This window comes from Acinonyx jubatus, chromosome A2, assembly GCF_027475565.1.
Source record: "Acinonyx jubatus isolate Ajub_Pintada_27869175 chromosome A2, VMU_Ajub_asm_v1.0, whole genome shotgun sequence".
Lineage (NCBI taxonomy): Eukaryota > Metazoa > Chordata > Mammalia > Carnivora > Felidae > Acinonyx > Acinonyx jubatus.
Genome location: NC_069383.1, coordinates 33952123 through 33974518, shown reverse-complemented (window position 1 = coordinate 33974518; position 22396 = coordinate 33952123). Strand labels below are relative to the sequence as shown.

Genomic DNA, 22396 nt, shown 5'->3' with positions numbered 1-22396 from the left:
CCCTTCCTCTGTGGAACAGGGAGATAGCTATGTCTTGATCAGAGATGGAACGTGGGCGATGGGAAGAACCGGCTCAGAACAGAGCAGAATTCTTTCTGAAGCTCTGGTGCCCATACTGGGCATCTCTGCTTGTGCGCCGTGTCCCTGCACTCCCCACCCCTTCAGGGATGATGCACTGCAAAAACATTCGCTCTCCGCAGGACGCCTCTCAGTGGTTCATAACTGGGAAAATCTTGCCCCAGGTTTAAAATATCTGCCCAAGCAACTCAGAGCGGGTGAAACGCTTTTTCATTGCTCTTTCCTCCCTGCGGGCCCTCCCCACCCTCCGCTGCCAGAACCTTGGGGATGTGCCTAGACCCGGCGCAGCGCAAGTCCCGGCCAACCGCGAGCAGAACAAACCCTTGGCCGGCGGCCAGGAGGCTCCCTCCCAGCCACCGCCCCCCGCCAGCGCCTTTTTTTCCCCCATACAATACAAGATCTTCCTTCCTCAGTTCCCTTAAATAACAGCCCAGGGAAATCTCAGAGCCTTCATCCAGCCACGGGCCAGCATGTCTGGGGGCAAATACGTAGACTCCGAGGTAGGCTTGGGTGGGTGCGCGCCGGGCCCTGGAGAGCACAAGTGTCTCCTTCTGCTATCTCCCACTCCAAATATTCCGACTGCTTTTCTTGCCCTAGCCCTCTCTTGACTTTAGAACACTCCTCTCGCGCTGGCACCTCTGAGGAATGGGCCTGGGCGGGGAGCTGAAGAGAAGGCAGGAATGTTTTAGATTTTCCTATCGAGAAAGGGGACCTGGGCCTCCCAAACTAGAGAGAGGAGGAAAAGAGGGCGGGGGTCCTGAAATTAGGTCTGCTTGCCGGACCGAGGACGTATTTCTAGGTGGGTCCGGGGTGCTGCTTTATTTCGGGACTCCCACCGTCCAATCCCTGACTGCTGGGAGGCGGCGAGCTGGAACGCAGGGTGGGAAGTCATTCACCCGCAATCCTGGGGACGGTCCCCGCGACTCCCCGCCAGGCACCTGGACCGGTTGGCCGGAACGGCAGAGTCATGTTTGCACTTTCCAAAGCTCTTGGGCCACCTCAAGAACTCTTCCTGCATCTTGGCGCCTGGAGGGGGTGTTTGGAGAAGGATGGAGCTCTACTCTCCCCAACTACCACCACCAGGTCCAACTACCCTCCTGCGCTCGGGCTCCGCCCGAGTGTGGAGACCTCGTTTTCCCAAACAGGGCCGCCGCTCAGCCACCGGCCGGCAGCCTAGGAGTGACCTGAGGGTGGGTCGAGGGCGCAGTGCAGGTGAGATATACCATTGTTCTAGGGAGTTTAGGGGGGTTGACACATGGCTTGGCCCAGAGATGGGGGCTTTCGGGCTGTGACCACTACGAGGGCGGGGAGAGCAGTGTAGGGACAAAGAGCGCAGAGGGAGATTGGGGGGTGGGGCGCGAACAGGTGCGAGGGATATGCGACCTGGAAGCAACAAAAATGGGGACAGCCCATTTTTGGGTCGGGGGTGTTCAACCTGGATCTGAAAGATAAACTGGAAGAGCTTACTGAGAGGAGGAATGGGGGAGGGGAAAATGGAGCAGGTGAAGCACTCGGGGCGAGCGTGGCGTGGCGGAAAGAGTGGCTGGACAGACGTCAGAGATCGGATCCCCTCGCCTGCTGGGGTCTCCGCGGGGTACCGCGGGGTACCTCCGGCAGGGCGCGCGCTGGGCGGGGGCCTGGGCTGACTGCGCCGCGGGGTTTGCCCTGACCCCTGGCGGCGGGCGGGGGAGACAGGAGCTCCCTGCCTGGTACGGAGGGGTGTGGTGTCCTCTGCTCGATCCTCTTAAAAAGCTAGCGGCGCCAAGGAGTTTACTGTGCGCTGAGCCACCGCTGCCGAAGCGGTTAGTTCGATTTTGAGCCTCGAGGTTTGCTCCGCCGCCAGCCTGACTTCTGATCACTTGTTTTCCTTTTTGAAATTTTCTTCCCATTGCCCGGACCACCCTCCCCCCTCCTGGCCGTCTGCCCTCCGCAGGGACATCTCTACACTGTTCCCATCCGGGAACAGGGCAATATCTACAAGCCCAACAACAAGGCCATGGCAGAAGAGATTAACGAGAAGCAAGTGTACGACGCGCACACGAAGGAGATCGACTTGGTCAACCGCGATCCCAAGCATCTCAATGACGACGTTGTCAAGGTAAGGTGAGGCGGCCACCGTATAAAGGACGCCCCCCCCCCACCCCACCCCCGCCCCTGAGACGCTGTCAGGGTTGGGACAGCTCTCTTCTGGCAAGCAGGCTGTGCATCCTTCTGTACCTTTGCCACACATATCGTTTTCTGGGCTTGATGTGTGGGAGCTCCAGCAGTTTTCAGAAATGTCACATATCCCCTCCCCCCTCCTGCTGGTTAGTTCAGCCGGAATGTAGCTAATGGAGTTTCATATAACTGCACTTTTCCTACAACTGCACTTTTCTCCTGGCAAATGAACCTCTGGATCTCTGCAACAGATTGACCCACACTCCTTGGGAGGTTGGGACAGTTGCCCTGCAGGTCACCCTCTGTCTATTCCCAGGCTTAACGTCTAGTGAAGGGTGGTGCCCTATTGCACATAGAATTAAAGCAGTAAGGTCATTGCATAAGGTCTTGTGCCAAGATGAGAACCGGAATGCAGAGTGGGCAGATTATCGTAGCTCCAATCAAGACATTTTCTTGAAAATAATACAGTGGGTAAAAATGCTTCAGACTAAGTACAAGTAATACATATAGTACATATTATATATAATAGGATATAATATTATACATATGAAAGGTATTTTAACTGGAAAGGTATTGTACTCATGCACAATCAAGCTAATTTACACAACAGAAAATAATGTGTACTTCTTGATTTCTCCCATAGACACCTCTAGTTAGGTATATAAAATTGTTTCTTCAGTGACTACCTGAGTCAGCCTTCCCTCAGCTAATGGGACACTCAGGTTGGAGTTCCTTTTTATACTTTCAGAATGTTTTTAGTGATTAAAAAAAAAAGTTAATTGAAGGAGTTATTGGCCAAATTTAGATTTCAATCAGTGGTCAGTTTTTGATTATCATTATATTATTCAACTTCGACCCTTTTAGCAAATCAAGTCAGAGAAATTTATTGTCTGAACCCATCTGGATTGGGAAATCATGGGCCTAAGCCATTCTTGGCAGAGAGTTTTCTTTGAGGGGTGGGGAAGGCCAAGGAAAATCCTGGCCTGAAAGATTACAGTGTGAAGACCCAATTCTGCATAACCCAGAACAGCCAATGGGGCAGATGAGTGATTTCCACGTACCCAGCCTTCTATCTGTGGATGGGAGGAGCTAGAGTTCAGAAACTGTTCACATTTATGAATAATATATTTCAAAAAGGGAAACAATTTAACCTGTAACTGGAAGGAAAATGTAACCGTCAGAACTGACTCTCTTGGCTTGCTGATGGAGGAAAAAGGAAAACTGGAGCATTAGCGGGTTTTTCTACTAGCCAGATTATGGAATATTTAAAAGCAGCAGCAATAACAAGAGTAGTTTATAAACTGGAAATGAAAGTTGATAAAAACTACTTACTAGAAGCATTACTTCAAAGGGGCAAGGGGGGCGGGGCAGGGCATTTTTCTTTTTTGCCAGTCTCATGTAGCTTTGGATGAGAAGAGATGCCAGGAAAAAAGGCAGATTTCAGAAAGGGCCAGCTTCATTGGAGCCTCCCTGTTGTTCCACCATAGTGTGAGTGGGGTTCCTGGAGCAAGCAAGCCTCCCAGGATGAGTCAGAGAGGCCAGCAGTGTGGATGTGGGTCTCTACACATAGCATGACTAAGCTGAGAAAGAAAGGCCCCACTGGGAAAAGAGACTTCAACACAGATGGAAAAAAGGCATAACAGGCTTAGAGGAAATAGCAGTTTACAGAATAGCATTTCAAAGAGCAAGTGTGGGGATCCTCATATTAAAAAAAAAAAAAATTAAAAGGAAGAGTTACAGCAAGCTCCTGCTGGCCTAGAGAAAGCAAACCCCTCCCATTTGCTCCTATGAGCAAAACAAGACAGTTAGACAGAAAAATCCACCTTGGGAAGATTTTGGAGACCAGCTGCTTGGTCAAGAGAGGACTTCAGAGAATGCTCTACAAAGAGAGACCCAAGCTACAAGTACAAATTTTGCCCAAAGAGTGCTGTCTGCCAGTAGAGACGGGAAGGGTGGCCTATATTCTATGGAGACTCCTATTTTATAAGTGTTTTTCTTTGAGTCCAAGCACAGACATGATGACAGAAAGAGGGATGATTCTCTCCAATGTACATGGCAGTAAATAATAAATTTCCCTAAATTTTCCTTTTGATGACACAGACTTCTTAAAATAACAAAATCATCCCGAGTTCTGTGAATGCACAGTAGCTTAAAACTTCATGTGATAATAGAAGAAACAGTGGTCAGGATACCAAATCAGGTAAGGAAAGGCCTGTTTGAAAGGCAAGCAGCTCCATAAAAGCTGCCTCTGCTGAGTCTGTCTTCTCTAGCCTCTTGTGGCTCTTTCAATTTCAATTTCAAATAATTAACATTAAATAAAATTTAGAATTCAGTTCCTCAGTCACACTAGCCACAATCTGAGTTCTCAGTATATGAGGTTACTGGCTCCTGTGTTAGCACAGGTACAGAACATTTCCATCATCATGGAAATTGCTTTTGGACAGCGCCAGACTAGTTCCCTGCACTTTTAAAAGTCTCTTATACCAAGTTTAGAAAAATAACTCTAGAAGGAGAAGAAATGAAACACTGATGTACAGTGTGAGGAACAGCATGGTTCATCTGCACAGTGTCCTTTCAGTCTCATAAAACAGCTACTTAGGGAGGAAAAGAAAACTCAGAAGCTGGGTATGCCATGAATTTATATTTCAAGAGGGTAGAGTATTATCACCTATTCCACTAGTGATAATGACGTAAATTGGTCTATACAATTCATTCCAATAAAATTAGTTTATCTCACTAAAGGTTTGCTATACTATGAGATATCTGTATAGACATTTGTCCAAAAATAGTAGGCTATGAATGCTTTTTAAAATTTCTTCTGATTAAAGTGATCACAACTTCGGACCCTCATTCTCTCTCTGAGATTACTGTCTTCTTTTTATGTTCACATTTTCATTTGTATGTTTACTATGCACTTATTTGTAACTTCTATATAAATAAAATGGGTTCAGATGTCATATTAGCCATCAATCAATTCCTTTGTTAAATTCATCATATGCTAGACTACGCACTGTGTTACATACTACAAAGGATAATTCCCAAAATAAGTCCTAACAATCACAAGGATTACAGTTAGTGAGACAAGATGTAAATAGATAAAATGTTTAAAAAAATACACACACACCATATCACAATAGTAAGTCACTGCCAAATGGTAACTAATGGGTCCTTTTTGCTTTGACTGCCAGGAAACATATAGCTAGATTTTAAGTTTCATTAACCCATGTTACTTACTCTTTCCCACATATGGTTTTGTATTTTCACTTTCTTTTTTAAGACAGGATATTTTATGTGGTGTCTACTATAAAACTTCTCATCATCATTTTGGAAATAGATCAAATATATAATGTAATAAGTCAAAAGTAAGTATTATTGAATGTTGAATAATAAAAAGGTTTTTAAAAAGTGAATGGTATTATCTTGATCTTCCTAATCAAACAATGTAGATGTATATCAGATTATCACATTGTACACGTTGAATACATTCAATTATACTTGTCTATTATTCTTCAATAAAGTTTTTAAAAAAGTGAACGATATTGATGTTAAGTGTTAGGGAGACCTTCCTGTGGATAGCACAACAGGGTGAGGGAAGGGAGACGGATTATAGTTTAATAGAGAAGAGCACAAAAGAGTGCAATCTGAGTTGGATCACAAAGGACAAATAGAATGCAAATAGCTGAGAAAAGCACAGGAGGGCGTTCTAAATAAACCAGGCAGAGATGGGAATGTCTCATATAGGGCATGATGGAAGGTTTAGTAGCCCGTTTTGATCGGAATTAGAGAGTTCATGTGGCAGAATGGTACGTCATAAAGATAAGCCAGATGATCATGGCCAGACGGCAGAGTCCTTTATTCAGCACTCATGATAACTTTGGACTTTATCATCTCAGCAGTGAGAAGGCAAGAAGACTTCAAGTTTGAGTATGACATGGTGAGGGTGGGCTTTCTGGAAGATGACTAGTTAAACTATACTATGTAAGGAAAGGTAGACAGTCTGGATGAGCAGAGAACTGTTAAGAGGTGATTGTATTATGGTCTAGACATGAAATGAGAAAGACGGTATGCAGTGGCACTGGAGATAAAAAGCACAAAATGACAGAATTTTATAATTGGAAGAGAACATAATGGTTACCAGCCTAACTTCCAATTATTTAAGGGAAATTTAAATAAGGAAGTTTAAAATTTTATCCATGTTTTCAAATGATTACTGTCCAAAACAGATATTTTGAAATATAAGGAAAGATAGACAAGATTATGTGATTCTTATAGACTATTGCTTTGAGGGAAGGAATGAATTGAGACAATTCTGAGATTAGTTCTGAGAAAAATCAGAACATATGAGAGAAGAACTTGGTTGGAAAATAAAAATATGCATTTGTAACTTTCTATCCTAAAACTTGAATGTAATAATTCTTAAATATTTTCAGACACAAAATTTTCTTTGGAAGTCAAAAAAAAGTCATACACATGGTAATCAGACCGGTTTTGATTTCAAAATGACGTCCTAATGCCTCCCTGATCCCTTTCAGCTAGAAAGCAATCTAGAGCCATTGACAATTAATCTCAATATAAAGGTCATTTTTAATTCTCTGTTTATTTGATATACATATAATCAGAGCATAAAACTTAAAAGATCAGATGGTCTCAAAGCACTCAGTACCCTATTAATATTTTCTTCTGTTGGAGTCGGTTTTGTTGGTTTATTTGTGTAGGAGATAGCTTCACAAGAAGGTGATACACATGCCACATAGGACGAGATCATGCATGGAATTCAGAATCTCCAGCTTGTAAAGGAGCATTATGGTCATTTTTGGTGGGAAATTATTCTCACATCACTGAATAAAGAATAATACTAAGTTGGGGGTTATTATTCATTCATAAGCATCTGAAAACACAAGTTTAGCCAACAATGATATACGTTTTAAATGTTTATTAAAAGAAAGTCTTTTTTTCTTCTCCATCTCCTGTCATCAAAAGACACTGAAAGATTAACTCAAATTTGGTTTGGTTATGAAATTTCATAAAACTTATTAAAATTTAGACAAGATACACCAAATGTCTTTGAATTATGAAAAAGTTCATGGTGTGGCTTATTCTTCCAATTAACAACAGCATTGGCTACATTTTAAAAGGGCTTAAAGTAAGAACAGCTGCTATAGTAAACAGCATCTGGAAAGTCCAGTAATTTGAAAAACCACCTGCTTATGCATCCTGCCCACTCAAGTCCATAAAATAACAGACATTTTCACATTCTGAATGAAACTGCTTTAATTTGCCCTACTTTTCAACATAAGTTCTTTATGATGAAACACCCACAGAGAATTGGCCCCTGCAAGAACAGGGCTGCACGCACTGATCTGTGGGGTTCTGGACCCTTTCATGATACTCCTGGCTTGGTTTGTGTGAGGAAAGGGCAAGGGTGCTGTTTTCATACAAAGGTGACTTATGCCAAGAAACACTCTTTTTTCTTCCACACTCTGGATCTTATATATATTATCTGCTTTACAGTACCCTAAAGCCATAGAGAAAGAGATTTGCTTACTATACTTCTTTTAAAAGAAGTTTCTTAAAAAAAGAAGCCCCCGGCCCCAAGATAAATGCCTGGTGTATAGGTACTCAGAGGCACCTTGATAGAGTGGAAAGAGTATTGTGCCAAGATAAGAAAAAATATTTTTGCAACTTTTGTAACTTTCTTCTCTAAAACTTGAATGTAATCATTCTTAAATATGCACAGACACAAAATTCTTTTCCTTTAACAGTCAAGGGAAAGCATACACATAGTAATCAGATCAGTTTTGGTTTCACCATAATGGCCTAAAACTTTCATGATCTCTTTCAGTTAGAAAGTATCTAGTCCCATTAGTGGAAGACTGGACACCAAGGAAGAAGTAAAGAATGGTGGGGCCAACAGTAGTCCCTGAGAATTGGGCTTATAAATAGGAATCAAACTTGTTTGGCTAATAAGAGCTAATAAACACCAGCCCTAAAAATATTTTGGGCAAGCTATTTTGTTTCTATGCTTCAATTTCTCTAAGTATAAAGAAAAGAATGAGAATCATTCTCATATAATAGCATTCCCTCAAAAAGTCATCTACCTTTAAGTAAATAATTATTACGTACTATGCCAGTGGCTACCATATGGAGGAAGATAGATAGGAGCACTACTCACAGAGTATAAAGCTATTTCCTTACCTCTATATAGTTTACTTTGCAAACTTTTGCTGGAATTTCTTTAACAAATTCTACTGTCGTTAAAACTTTATAACCTTCAGGGCTTAGTTCAAAAAATGACTCATTTATAATGCCTCAAAGTGTTCCTGAGCCAGTAAACAAGGCATGGGCAAAATAAGGAACATATATATTTTTAAACAATTTGCCTCTGTTTCTGTCCTATTTAAAATGTAATTAAATTATGGAAAATATTTCTGTTCTTTCATATTCTCTCTTCCAGCACTGGCTCTCAACTTCTAATATTCCTATTGAATCCTTAAAATTTGCAGCTCTTTAAGAACCTTATAGCCTCTTTACAAACCCAAGAGGGTTATAAAAATGTGGCTAGGCATCAGAATCACCAAAGGAATTTTTTTAAAATACAGGTGCCCGGGGAGGCTGGGTGGCTGTCGGCTGAGCGTCCGACTTCAGCTCAGGTCATGATCTCATGGTTTGTGAGTTCGAACCCTGCATGGGGCTCTGTGCTGACAGCTCAGAGCCTGGAGCCTGTTTCGGATTCTGTGTTTCCCTTTCTCTCTGCCCCTCCCCCACTTGTGCTCGCGCTCTCTGTCTCTCTCTCAAAAAATAAATATTTAAAAATTTTTTAAAAAATACAGGTGTCTGAGCTTACTATAGATCGATTAAGTTAGAATATCTAGAGTTGGAGCCTAAGGATCTATATTTTTCAAAATTCCCTATATGATTTTCACAATGTAACTACATTTTGTATAGGTTTAGAAAGTTTGGCTTAAAGACAAAAACCATGGATGGCTCTATCCTAAGAAAATAGAGGACTATATAGTAACACTGTATAATTCTAGATATTCTCCCTTCCAGAAGAATATTTGAGGATTAGGCTAGCTTAAACCTACCAGAGAGTTTTGAAACACCATGAAAGGCTCCCAAATCTACTTTGCTCAATGATTCTCCATCCCTTGAGGCCACTTGGGTTTATAGCCAACCATAAACTTAGCACTGCAGGGTGACCTAGGAGTGGGTAGCCACAGGCTCTAGTTTGTGCCATTCAGACCAGTTGGTAGTGATCATCCCCAAGTAACTATTGGCCTCTTAATATGGCCCTTAATAGTGCCATAATAGGCCTTAATAGATATGGCCTCTTAATAGTGCCCCTTCCACATTCAGAAGTGTCATAGCTTAAGAGATAAATTATATGGTCACAGATGGATTGGCAATGGCCTATAGCTGATTCCTATAACTTGGATTACACTGGAAATCCCTACACACACTAATTTTTAGCAGAATGGGCAAAATTTCCACACGCCAGGCATGACATGCCTTTCTTTCCAGCTGACCCCTTCCTGCCCTTCATCGCAACCATCAAGCTGCACTGTAACTTGAAGGAGGAGCTCTTAAGTGCCAATCTACTCTACTGTCAGCCTTTAGTTTCTCTCCCTGCAACAGGGAGAGAAAACAGGGTTAATGAAACTGACATCCTTCCATCACATATTTTGTCAATTCCTCTGTCAAGGATTGAAATGTTTAAAATAGTTTTAACTATTTTTCAGTTAGTCCAGGAAACATAAAATGGCATGCTTTTCACATGAACCATTGTTTAGGGTTGGGGGAAGTGTTTTTAATTTTGTCTTAAAGGAAATCTGCATGATCCATGTACTGTGCAACTACCAGGGGAATTCTTTGATAGAACGGATTTACACCTGCACAGAATACATACTTCCTGCCTCTCATGGGAACTATGTTGATGTTTCAGATATAAAATACATCTTGTTTTCTTTTATTGAACCTTGAAAAGATGTCTTCTTGTTGGTCATTATTTCATGACAGGGGAAATACATATTCCTAAAGGCACAACCAAGCTTCCTCTTCAGCTACTGTCAGCTGTTTAGGTAATTAAGAGCCAGGCATTTTTAATTTGGAGGAGGCTTAAATAAATTTGATGTTGTGTATATGTGCTTAATATTCTATCTTACAGCAATTTAAAAGTAAAATTTTTAAAGCTGTATTCAATATATAAACCTTTCCTGAGCCCAGCAAGGACATTACAGTAAAAATGGACATTGATAGAGTCTATGTAAAAAGATAAATTGTGTCTAGAGCTTGCATTGGATCATCTCCTATTTGTTGCAGGTATCAAACACAATTACATCTTCTCACTTACAATGAGTAACTGGAAAAGATGCTGATATAGGGACCCAAGTAGTTGAGAAAGTGTAAGACTGGGAAAAAAAGAAGCAAAGATAGAGAAAAAAAGAAGGCCCCTTCTCCCAATCTTGCCATCCACTCTGTGCTAGAATGAGCTTTGCACATGCCAACTTCAGTAACCCCATGTCCATTTCTTTCTTTGCACAATGCTGCCATGTCTGATGACACAGTCAGTGGGGCGAAAGCAAGGGACACAACCAATACCCAGATCAGCAGGGTCTTCTGTGCCCAGCCAAGGCATTTGTCCCTTTATAAGCCACAGCAATCCACCAAGGCATTATTAGGCCAGGAAGCGAACTGATGAGATATGGCCTTTACTAATAAAAAGGGCTAAATTCAAGCAGTGGGGCCATCCAAAGGGTGCCAGATGTGCAGGCAAGAGTCAAACAGGAGATGGGATGCTTCTGCCAACATTCCTACACACTAGCTCAGTGGCACAGATTACTTACTCCTCCAATGACCCTTTGAGGTAGGGACTATTATTATTATCACCATTATATTCCCTTTGCAGATAAGGAAGCTCAGGCTTATTCATTTACTCAGAATTACATAGGTAAGAAGTGGTTGAGTCAGAGTTTGAACCTAGACAGTGAGATTCTAGAGCTCAGGTTCTTAACCATTGTACTCCATCCAGTGCCTCTCTCTCTCTCTCCAGCAATAGATCATAGTCCAAGCAGACAGTCATGTCACCACAGTGCAGAAAGAGATGACTGTGTTCTCAGAGTAGGTGGACAGCATTTGGCAAGGGGGATTCCAGAAGTCCTCTGAGTTGGGAGTGACAGGCCTGTAGTCCTAAGGTCAGACTCTAGATGCTGGCAGGTGGGTTGGGGAAGGAGGGAAAAGGACCAATGTGAAGACTAATGTAAGACCCCAGACCTCAAGAAATCTAGATGCTGGGTGAGTTCCCAATAAGACAGGGAGGGTCAAGTCCCAAAGACCAGAATTGGGGTACAAAGTGGGGATGTGGTCTCAGTGACTAAAGAGTAATACATGCCCAGAACCAGGCAAGATGCAGTGCTGGCTTGTGCTCAATCACCTGGGTCTTTAAAGCATCCTGATTGCCCAGGTTGGCCAAAGTGCCTGGGGTGTGGCTGGTCCTACCTGGATGTGTGGGGAGGAGGAGCAGATGTGAGAGAATGAGGCACGTCCTGACAGGCACTTTCAATTTAACAGCTTTATTTAAGGTTCTCAATTTGCCTATTCGATTTTCTAGACGTTTGTGCTGTTACAGTAAAACGTTGTGAAAACAGAAAACAGTTGAGAAAAACCTTAGTTTTATGCTAGTAGGAGAAATGCCTCTTTAATTCTGAAAGTAGTTTCTCTGAGACTTCCTCCCTAGTAATTATGTATTTGTTCTCAAAAACAAATGCCAGAAGTAAGGAACAGACTTAATAAGGCATTTTACAAGGCACCATTAATCTCTCAGAAGAACAATGGGAATGTTTTATCAATCATGGCTCACTGTTGGCCTTTTCTATATGATTAGCAGTAATAAAATATAGCTGGAAATGGGTATACCAAAATATGTCAAGGAAATGGAATTGCATTCATTGTAGATCACCAATTATTTTGGTTAGGTCAACAGATCTCTTCCTTACTTGATCCTGAGCACCATGCTTTTTAATAGGGAGAGAAATTGCCCAAAATAGTTAATAATCACCATTTCACCAAACTATTTTAAGTAAACACCTCCATTACTGTAGTTATAAAGGTGAGAATGAGAGTCATTCTCAGATAATGTACTCCGTTAGAAAGGCCATTTAACAAATATTTAAGAAGCATGCACTCCAAACCAGGCACAAAGCATGTCCTGAGTCCTTCCACACCAGAGTCTTCCTGACAGAACCACAGCCTTCTGCCAGGGCTCATCTGAGACATGGGCGCCTCTGTTAGCTTTTGCTGGCCAATCTCATAGGAATTGGTTATCTCTTTTCTTCGCTTCCACCACATTTTGTTTTTATCTCTATTTTGGTATACATCAAAGCCTTCTAAGTATTCTGCTTCTCTATCCCCATGTCCTCCCCACCTTCCCTTTCCACTGCATGCCTGAGTCCTTCAGAGCTGGACAGTGACCCCCTGGTGGCCCCAGAACTGTGGCTGCCCAGTGCCCACCCCAGGGCCCCACACTGAGTCTGCCATCAGAAAATGGATGTCAAGTTGTCTGCTGAAATTCTTCTTTAAGTAACTGAATGTCTCCTGCAAGTGAAAGGACAACAGGATTACATTATTGAGTGTCTTCCTTTGCCCCTTTCTCTATGGCAGCCACATTTTAAACCTTCTAAAAAAAAAACATATCCACATAATAAAGAAATCCAAAAATATCAACTCTATTTACTAAAGTAAAGAGAAAACATGTTCTGTGTATATGTTTATTATTAAAAATTTTATTTTTGTCTCCAGTTTGAGGAGGACACAAATGCATCTCTCCTGAGCCTTCAGTGAGCAGGCTATGGCACCTGGATGGTCTCCCAGGGCCTGGGGGATAAGGATAATCTCCTAAGTTTCTGGCATGTAGGGCAGGCAAATTCCCAGAATGCCAAGAGATGCCATTACTGATGTTTGACGTTGCCCACTGGGGCCAGAAGACTGACAGTTGGATATTGGGACACATGAGAAATCCCTTACAAAGAAGGGGGTAAGAATTCCCTGTCAGACCACCCATATGCCTCTGGACAATGGCAAACATCAGAGGAATGACTAAGTCAGGAGACAGCTCTGAAGAAAAATTCAAACCTTCCACACCTGAAGGAGCCAAAAGCTTTGAGAAACCCAAGCTTCTTTTTCCTTCTCTTTGGCTTTATTACTTCTAGATCTTAAGTACATAGAGCTCTGAGATTTTACTAACTGGTAGGTGGTAACCATTAATCCACTATTCCAACAGCATAGAAGTTTCTTTGTACCTCAGAGGTCCTCTCTCATAGGTCTCAGGTTTAAGAAGGAGAAGGAGGAGAAAGAGAAGAAAGAGAAGGAGGAGAAGAAAAATGGACCAATACATATAGATGTCTCTAGAAAGGATCAGACATCATTCATTTCATTGTTGATGTCTGTCCCAAATGAAAAGAAGTTAGCTCCTTTTCCATCCTTTCTCTCATCTCCTGTGAGAGGAAGTGGATTTACTGCAATATGTATAAAAGTAAGACTTTTTGGTTTGATTCCAGTTTCCCTATCAACAAGCTAAGTATAGGAGATCAGGATCTTATTTAGTTAAGAATAGATAGGACTAGAAAGTAGCCATCAAAAAAAGGGTGATCATGTGTAATGAGAATTTTAGGTGTGACTGGTATCTAACATACAGCCAAGACCACAGCCCTACCTAGCACATTTAATATTTTATCAATGACTGGAATGAACAAGAGGACTCACAACTTACAAATGACACCAATTACAATGACCTTGTTAATATCTGTGATTAATATCAAAGTGGTTGTGACAAATTATAAGTAGCCCATAAATATAGGGCCTATATTTATGGCCCTATTAAGATAAAGGCCTATACAAAGTGAGATAATGATAAATGACTAGAAATAAAACGTATAGATATTAAGTAGGAAACAATTTATAAAAATTTTATAAAAATTTATAAAAAATAAGGTAAATTTATGAAAAATAAGAAAATACCAGGAAAAGGTTGTCATTTCTGTGGAAATTTGATGTGGAAAACCGAGATGCTTGGTGAGCATAATGGATATGGAAACCCTTTGTTATAATTCCACAGTCTATAAGGGACCAAGATCTCCAGGGTGATAATCACTATTGTAAATGTGCCCTTAAATGAATCCACAATGCTCCATTCCCCTTGGGCAATAGGGGATGCAAGCTAGTCTACCAGTTGTTCATAAACACTAAACATCTCAGTAATATAATGATACTTTAAAGGAAGTATAATAGATGGAATCAAATGGACAATGCAATCAGAAGAAATGTCACCTACAAGATTCTCTACTTCATTTGCTATTTGTCAGACTTATTAAAAATGCGTTCTGTTTTGATCTTATGAGGGAGGTAGAGATGCTAGAAAGATCCCACAGAAGAGCAAAAGGAAGGAGATAAGGGATGAAGAGAAACCTCCAGGTATGGCTCAGAAGGGACTTCTTTGTCTGGACAATTTTTTAGAAGAGTTGGAAGGCAACATGGAATGACAGCTGTCTTTAGGTATTGCCAGGTTATTATGAGACTTAGAAGAAAAATACTGCTCAGACACAATCACCATTCAGGACAAGGAAAAGGGAGGAAGGGATGTACACTTTAAAAAAAAAGTGTTAGGTTTCCTGGGAGAAGAAATTTCAATTAATAAGAGGGGTTAATCCCAGGAATGTGTCACAGAGGTTGTTTTATAATAGTTGTGTGTTAAATTCCTTACTTGTCTATGTAACTTGTCTATGTAACTGCTATGTAACTGCTCAAATTCCTCTACCTCTGCAATTACAAATAGATGTATAACAGCATTGACACACAGTCTCATAATTAAGCACTGGCATACATATGAGCACTTTTCCTCTATTCCAGCAGGATACCTGGTTTGTTTGAGGGCAAAGAGGAGTTGGTACAGCATTGTTTTAAACAGTGGTTGGGAATGCATGTGGTAAACATCTGAAAGTAGAACACTGAAAAATGCATGCATTGTATGTACCAAAAGGTCAGTATGAAATATTATCTCTATGGCAAGCCTGCCCATCCACTCCCACCTACACATTGCATATTCAAACAATTTCACAGTTTGTATAAACCCCTATTGTGATTTAAACTCACTAGACAGTATGGCTTCTGCAAAGGGGTGGCTGTTTTGTGACTTTAGACCACATGATTTAGGCATAAATCATCGGGGGAACATCTCAAAATACTGTTGTATCCCATCCCCAGAAATTCTAACTGAACTAATTTATGATGGGGCCCAGGCCTATGTATTGTTATTTGGTTTTTTTTTTCTTATTGTTGTTTTTTGTTTTTTGTTTTTCTGAAAGCTTTCCAGGTTAGACTAATGTACAGCCAGATTTGAGTCTGGTTTAGAGTCTGAATTTCTTAATAATAAAATTATGTGCCATTATAAAACTTTCAGGACCATAAGGGCCACCATGGGGAAATTATTCCTTCTCAGGGTCTTCATTTTGGGGAATCCTTAGCATTTTTATTGGAGTATGATATTGTCTTTCAAATTCCTATTACAAAAAATACTTTCTGGAACTGTAGTATAGCAACTGTATAAGACAGACTTTGTATGTGGGATAAATCTCGTGTCACTCATGTAATCCAGTCCTGTTGTTTCCCTTTTCTTTTGCTCATTCTTTCTATTCTCCCCAAGAGGAATATCATCTGGTTACAGTGTCATCCCCATTCCCCTTTTTCTACATGGTTCACGGCTCAGGCATACTAAGAATGGAGCTAACAACATGCACTGATTTTTCTTCTACTGGTACAGAGGCCACAGGAAGCTTCACTGGACCTAGCAACAGGCAGGTCTCTGTCGTTTCTCTAGTGCCTGGCACAGAGAAGAGAGAAGTGCTTTACTGATGCCAATTCCTCCTCAGAGCAGATGGGGAAACTGAGCCTCAGAAAAAGTCTGAATTCTACCCTTTCTTGGACACTGACCTCAAGTGTTGCCTTGAGGCTTAGAAAGGTCACTTGGACCCTCTGGACAGCAGTTTCTTCACCTATAGCAATCAATAAGAGACTAGATGGTCTCTAAGTTGCTTTCATTTCTAAAATTCTATGATCCGGTTGACCAGTATTCATAAGAGTGGAAGCCTGTAAAGGTATATGAAGTCCATTCAGAGAGAATGGTGGAAGACTCCTCATCGATACTACTTTTATTACTTTCTTCCTAGATTTTACCAATCGTCATTCTCATTCTTAATATTCAGGCTGTGGGATTCGGTTAAATCATCTTTGAAGTACTGAGCTAAGGACAGATGACATGCTGAATAAACTACCAATAAATATTTGGTACTAAAGAGATGAGGAGCTGGAGTTCATTTTCCCTTCTCATCTGTGCTCAGAACTGTGGTCTTCCCTTTTATTGTCCTTGCCTCAAAACTGTCTGCTTGTGTCCCAAGATAGACCAGAAAATCAGTTCCAAAGTAGATTACAAACTTTCAGTAATCTTTTTTTGTAACCAGTTTATTCCTCTTCATTCACTTAACAGATTACACCCTTACTTACAACTTTAGAGCAATGGTCTTAAAAAAGTCTGACTAAATAAAAAATGCTCAGACTTTCTGAGTGCTGACAGTTGTCAAATTCACCTAGCCCATGTGGCCACATTTCTGAAGTTCTTTTAACAGCCCATCTGAGAGCAATAGAATCAGATGATTAAGAGCTATGCAGCAGAAGCACTATTACTTTGAGTCCGATTTTCCCATTAGCCAGCTATAATTTATTTCTCTCTGATCCATATAAAGTTTCAAATTTAGGGCCCTGTATGATTTTAATCCTATCACTTAGCACTAACCTGTACGATGACAAAGCTAAACATGAATTCAGACCACCTGAACCTTCTTCAGGAACTAATCAACTCCCTAAGCAAAGCTATGTCTAAATCCATAGGTTTGAACCCAAATTTCATGAGAAGCAAAAATTGAATTAATCTGAGTTTGCTGTTATTAATCACCTTTGATCACTCTTTCACCAAAATTACTAAGACTGTGTTAGAATAACTTAATGCGATCAATAAATGCAATTACTAACCCTTGGATGGGATAATAACATATTCAGAACTTCTTTCCTAAAGGACATTTTATCAGGTTGGTGCTCTTGTAAATAGAAGAGAGAGAAATATAGCTAAGCAAATGGCAGCATTAACTAATTCATTCATTTATTCAGCAAATATTAATTTAGTACCTAATATATTCCAGGGAGGTGAGAGCCTGAGTGGCTTAGTCAAGTGTCTGACTCTTGATTTCAGCTCAGGTCATGATCTCACAGTCCTGAGACAGAGCCCTGAGTCAGGCTCTACTCTGGGCATGAAATCTGCTTAAGATTCTCTCTCTATCTCTCTCTCTCCCTCTCCCTCTGCCCTGCTTGTGCTCTCTCTCTCTCCTTCCCTCCCACACACGTGCATGCGTGCGTGCACACGCGCACACACACACACCAAACTATATTTCAGGGAGGTTATAGTCTAGTAGCAGAAATAATCTCTCTTTAGCTCTTACCCTCTCTCCCTCTCTCTTTCTCAAACACACACTCACTCAATCAAACCATTAAATAAGTGTCAGAAAGGCTGGATGATAAAACATCCAGGTGAGAAAAGGGGTGGGGACCAGAAAGAAGTCTTTGAAGAAAGAACATTTAGATTAATACATGAAAACTCCAAGCTAGCCAGGTGAAAAGTGATGGAAGGAGAGTTCCAAGCAAAACTAACAGGAGGTAGGAAGGCCCTAAAACAGGGAAGGACTCGGGTCATTGTCCTGAAAGAAATTACTCAAAATTCCAGTCTAAATTCAAATTATTACTGATTTGGGGAGGAGCAAGAAAGAAAATTCCTCTGTCACCTTAATAATAAGGTGGTGCACCACAGAAGGACATCACCCCTCTCTGGTAATGATTCCTGAATAAGCTTGAGCAGCCAGAGGTCATCTCTATTTTATTTGCACTGCCCCCTTTTCAATGACTCATAACCAGCTATGTTTCTTTGTTTCACTTATTCCATCCTCAAAAGTAGGTGTTTCATAAATACTGAACAAATGAATGAATGAATGAATCAATCAATCAATCAATCAACTCATAAGGCCATAGTACTATAAACCAAAAGTGCCTGCAATAAATATACAAGCATTCTAGGCTATAAATATTTCTAAAGTTCAGGTCCTAGCTCATCGTATCAAATTATGATTTTCTAGAGCAGTAGTTTTCAACCAGGGATAATTTTGCTCTCCCTCCTAAGAGATATTTGGCAGTGTCTGGAGTTATTTTCAATTTTCACAGTTTAGGGGGTACTACTGGCATCTATTGGGTGGAGGATAGGGATACTGATAATCATTCTACAGTGCACAGGACAGTACCCCTACTTTCACCCCACAACAAAGAATTATCCAGCCCAAAATGCCAACAGTGCTCAGATGGAGAAACCTTGTGGTAGAAGTTAGGATCTGTATCTTGAGAACCACATAATGGCTGTGATTATCCTTGCTTAGACCTGACAAGAACTCTAGTTTAGATCCTTTTCCTTACTTGCCTAGCAATGTTCAAACCTGCAGAGATTTATTTCATTAATTTTCTATTTGTTTAATAAACAGACTCTAAGCACTGGAGGGGAAAATATTCCAGCAGTGAGGTAAGATGAATGCTATTAGTAACCCTAGTTGACTTAACTGAATGGTAGGAAATAACTCCCACCATCAGGAAGTGAATTGTAGAAACTGAAAAGAAGTTAAGAGGGTTGGAAATGCTCTGGTTCAAACAAATGTCTATGCAGACCAATCGGTAGTTTGAAAATGGTGAAGACATTTCCGTTTCTTGTGTCTTTGTTAGAATGGAAAGAGCTTTTATTTTCTTTAGTGTGGTAATCATTCATATTTGTCCCATGACACACCCAGAAGTTTAAAGAATAACAAACTCCCAAGTGTAAACATAGAATTTCGTGAGCAAGTGAGGCCTCTAGATGAATCCTTATAAATGCTGTTTGGAGGTAGAATAAGATTTCCATGCATTAAGCAATGCAGGACTTTTCTATTAAGAGAACTTCCAATACTTCCAAGGGCTGAAGTTATTTCTCCTCAAGGATGACAAACAAGAATCCCCGAAGGCACCACTCCTTCCTGTTCAAGTTCACTGCTTCAGTCAATTCTCCTATCACTAGCCCTTACATGGCCTATTTTTACTCTGTTCACTTGTTCCATATCACTTGTCTGGTGACACTCAACATCAGCAAGTGCCACCAAATCGATATCAGAAGACTGAAGATTTAAATAAGGAATCAAAAGATATGCAGTCTGCTTTGTACCGAACCATCTGCAACTAAGCACTTTTTGTGATCATAAATATGTGAGGCCATGTTGACAGAAGAGATGGTTCAGGTTCCTAAAGAAGGTTCAGAGCCAGCTCGTCACAGGTACACTAAATATAGTTTTACATTTCTATCTGGGATCCCCAGAAAAAGAGGGTGGGCAACCTACTCCAGGAAGCATGAAAATGCTTTGGAGCCTGGAAATCATCATGGAGGATAGTTTTCAGGAATTTGAAAGGAATATATATTCATTTCTTAGGGTTATCTTAACAACAATCCCACACAGAGTGGCTTAAAGCAATAGAAGTTTATAGTCTCATGGTTCTGGAGGCTAGATGTCCAAAATCAAGATGTCACCAGGGCCATGTTCCTCCTGAAACCTGTATGGGAATCCTTTGTCTCTTCCTAGTTTCTGGTGATTTGCTGGCAATGTTTGGCATTCCTTGGCTTGCAGCTGCATAACTCCAATCACATGGCCTTCTCCCTGTTTGTCTTCTCATTACCATCTTCTTATAAGGATGCCAGCCATATTGGATGAAGGGCCCACCCTACTCCAGTATGACCTCATCCTAATTACATCTGCAAGACCTTGTCTCCAAATATGGTCACATTCTGAGGTACTAAGGATTAGGATTTCAACATGTCTTTTTGAGGAGGACACAATTCAATGCATAACAAGATGCAAACTAGGAATGTATATTTTTGTTATCAGAACAGAGAAATTTAACTTAAAATTTTAAAGTGTAATACAAACCCTAGGGTAATTCTTACTTCCTCCTAAGAAGAGCAAAAGATGGAGAAACCTGTTGGTTACCTTCAAATGACTGAAAAAGAAGAAGGCAAAAAGGAATTAATCCAAAGCAAAGGGAGTCCCATTACTTGGTGTTGGTGCCACCTTCTGACAAATCCAGGAGCTCAGTCAGCTGGGGCATCATCTTCTCCAGGATATATTTGGTTGCTGTGTGCCTCATGTTTATAATAAACTCCAGAAGGCTGATGCACTTGATAGAGATGAGTGATGCACTTTGATAGAGATGACTTAATCCTTCTTGTTTGCATAATGGCAGGATGCAAAATAAGCACTCACCTGCCTGAAACGATTTCAGGAATGCCAAGAGTTCTCCTTTTCCAAAATATCTCCTCCATTCTCCCAACACTGTTACTGAAATCCCTGACATTTCCCCACTTCTCCTGGTTGGGATTCTTGGACCAGAAGCTCCTGATGTAGCACTGACCATTGCCCCCAGGCACTGTCTCAAACATTTTGCATAAGTTAAGTCATTTAGTACACAGAACAATCCTATGAAGTAAGTACTATTTGACCTCCAATTTACAGATGAGAAACTAAGAGAGAGAGGCTTAGAGCTTATGTAAGATAACATAGCAGAGTTGAGATTCAAACCTAGCTTTCATGCTATGAACCAGGGGAGGGGACAATATTGCCTCTCAAAAGTAGGGAGCAACACAGTAACTAATCTCTTATCATGCCCACTCAGAACTGTCAGATTTCTCAGACACTCAGGTAGGGAATGAAGTAGGGAATGAAGCCTAAGGCAGCTTTTGTTTCTCAAAGTATCTTCCCCAGACCCTTTGCATTAAAATAGGGGAGGGAGTACAGATACCTGGACCCTACCCTCAAACCCACCAATCTAGGATCTCAGGGCCCAGGCATCTGCATTTTAACAAACATCACCCAGAAACTTCTTGAGTGTACTAATGTTGGACAACAATTGGCCCTACAGGAATGGAATAAGATACCATCTTATGGTAAACATGGAAAAGCCAGAGAGAGATGACAAGACAATGGGGACCCTGGTGACCAGTGGTTAGTCAAATGACCCAAGGGTCCTGGGTATAAAGGAGCTTGGTTGCTGGGGAGTGAGGGTAACCTCACTTAGCATGGAGGTTTGACAGCAGAAGGACAGCCACATCCTCTGGCTTGGATCAGATGCCCTGTCCTGGTGAAAATGGCGATTTGCTGAGTCAGAGAAGCATTCTGTATCAGTTTGGATGGGAAGCATGGGTATAGGGAAAGGAGAGTAACCAGACATGTGGACTCAGAAATTCCTATGTGACTCCACTTGAATAAGCAGTATTGCATAAACAAAATGAGAATTTTGATGTGGGGCTGAGGAGAATGGTATGATGAATTGAATGAGGATCCTGAGAGACAAGTCTTGTATTTGATCCAGTCAATGATTACAACCTCCCTGAGGCTCAGTCTCATAGTCTGTAAAATAGGGAAAATAACTCTTGCCTTGCAGCTAGCTCCTCACATACAGGATGTGATATGAACCCAGAGGCATATAGTGCTATATAATGTAAGTTATTGCTATTCCAAGGCCTCTGTAAAAGTCTGCTGCCTCAGAATATACAGTTGACCCTTGAACAACATGGGGGCTAACAGTGCCCACACCCTGTGCAGTCAAAAATCCACATACAACTTTTTTTAAAGTTTACTTATTTTGAAAGAGAGAGAGAGAGAGAGAGAGAGAGAGAGAATGTGCTAGAGCAGGTGAGGAGCAGAGAGTGAGGGAGAAAGAATCCCAAGCAGGCTCCATGCTGTCAATGCAGAGCTTGACGCAGGCATTGAGATCATGACCTGAGTCAAAACCAAGAGTCAGATGCTTAACTGACTGAGCCACCCAGGTGCCCCTGAAAATCCATATATAACTTTTGACTCCCCCAGAACTTAACTACTAATAGCCTACTGTTGACCAGAAGCTTTACTGATAACAGGAATAATTAACACATGTTGATTGTAATATGTATTATGTACCATATTCTTAAAATAAAGTAAGCTAGAGAAATAGGAAATGTTATCAAGAA

At 41.1% G+C, this 22396-nt stretch overlaps 1 protein-coding gene across 2 annotated transcripts in view; it reads left to right on the top strand.

Annotated features, from left to right (window-relative positions):
- The first annotated feature begins 278 nt into the window (after nucleotides 1-278).
- Nucleotides 279-22396, top strand: part of CAV1 (caveolin 1) — a 34505-nt gene continuing 12387 nt past the window's right edge. Inside the window, exons 1-2 of one of the 2 annotated variants that reach the window (XM_015067335.2) lie at nucleotides 279-578; nucleotides 2012-2176. In XM_015067335.2, coding sequence (XP_014922821.1) covers nucleotides 549-578; nucleotides 2012-2176 — 195 coding nt within the window. In that variant the 5' untranslated portion in view covers nucleotides 279-548. Of the gene's footprint in view, nucleotides 579-1149; nucleotides 1291-2011; nucleotides 2177-22396 lie in introns of those variants that run through there. The other variant, XM_027075319.2, reaches the window with a different exon arrangement.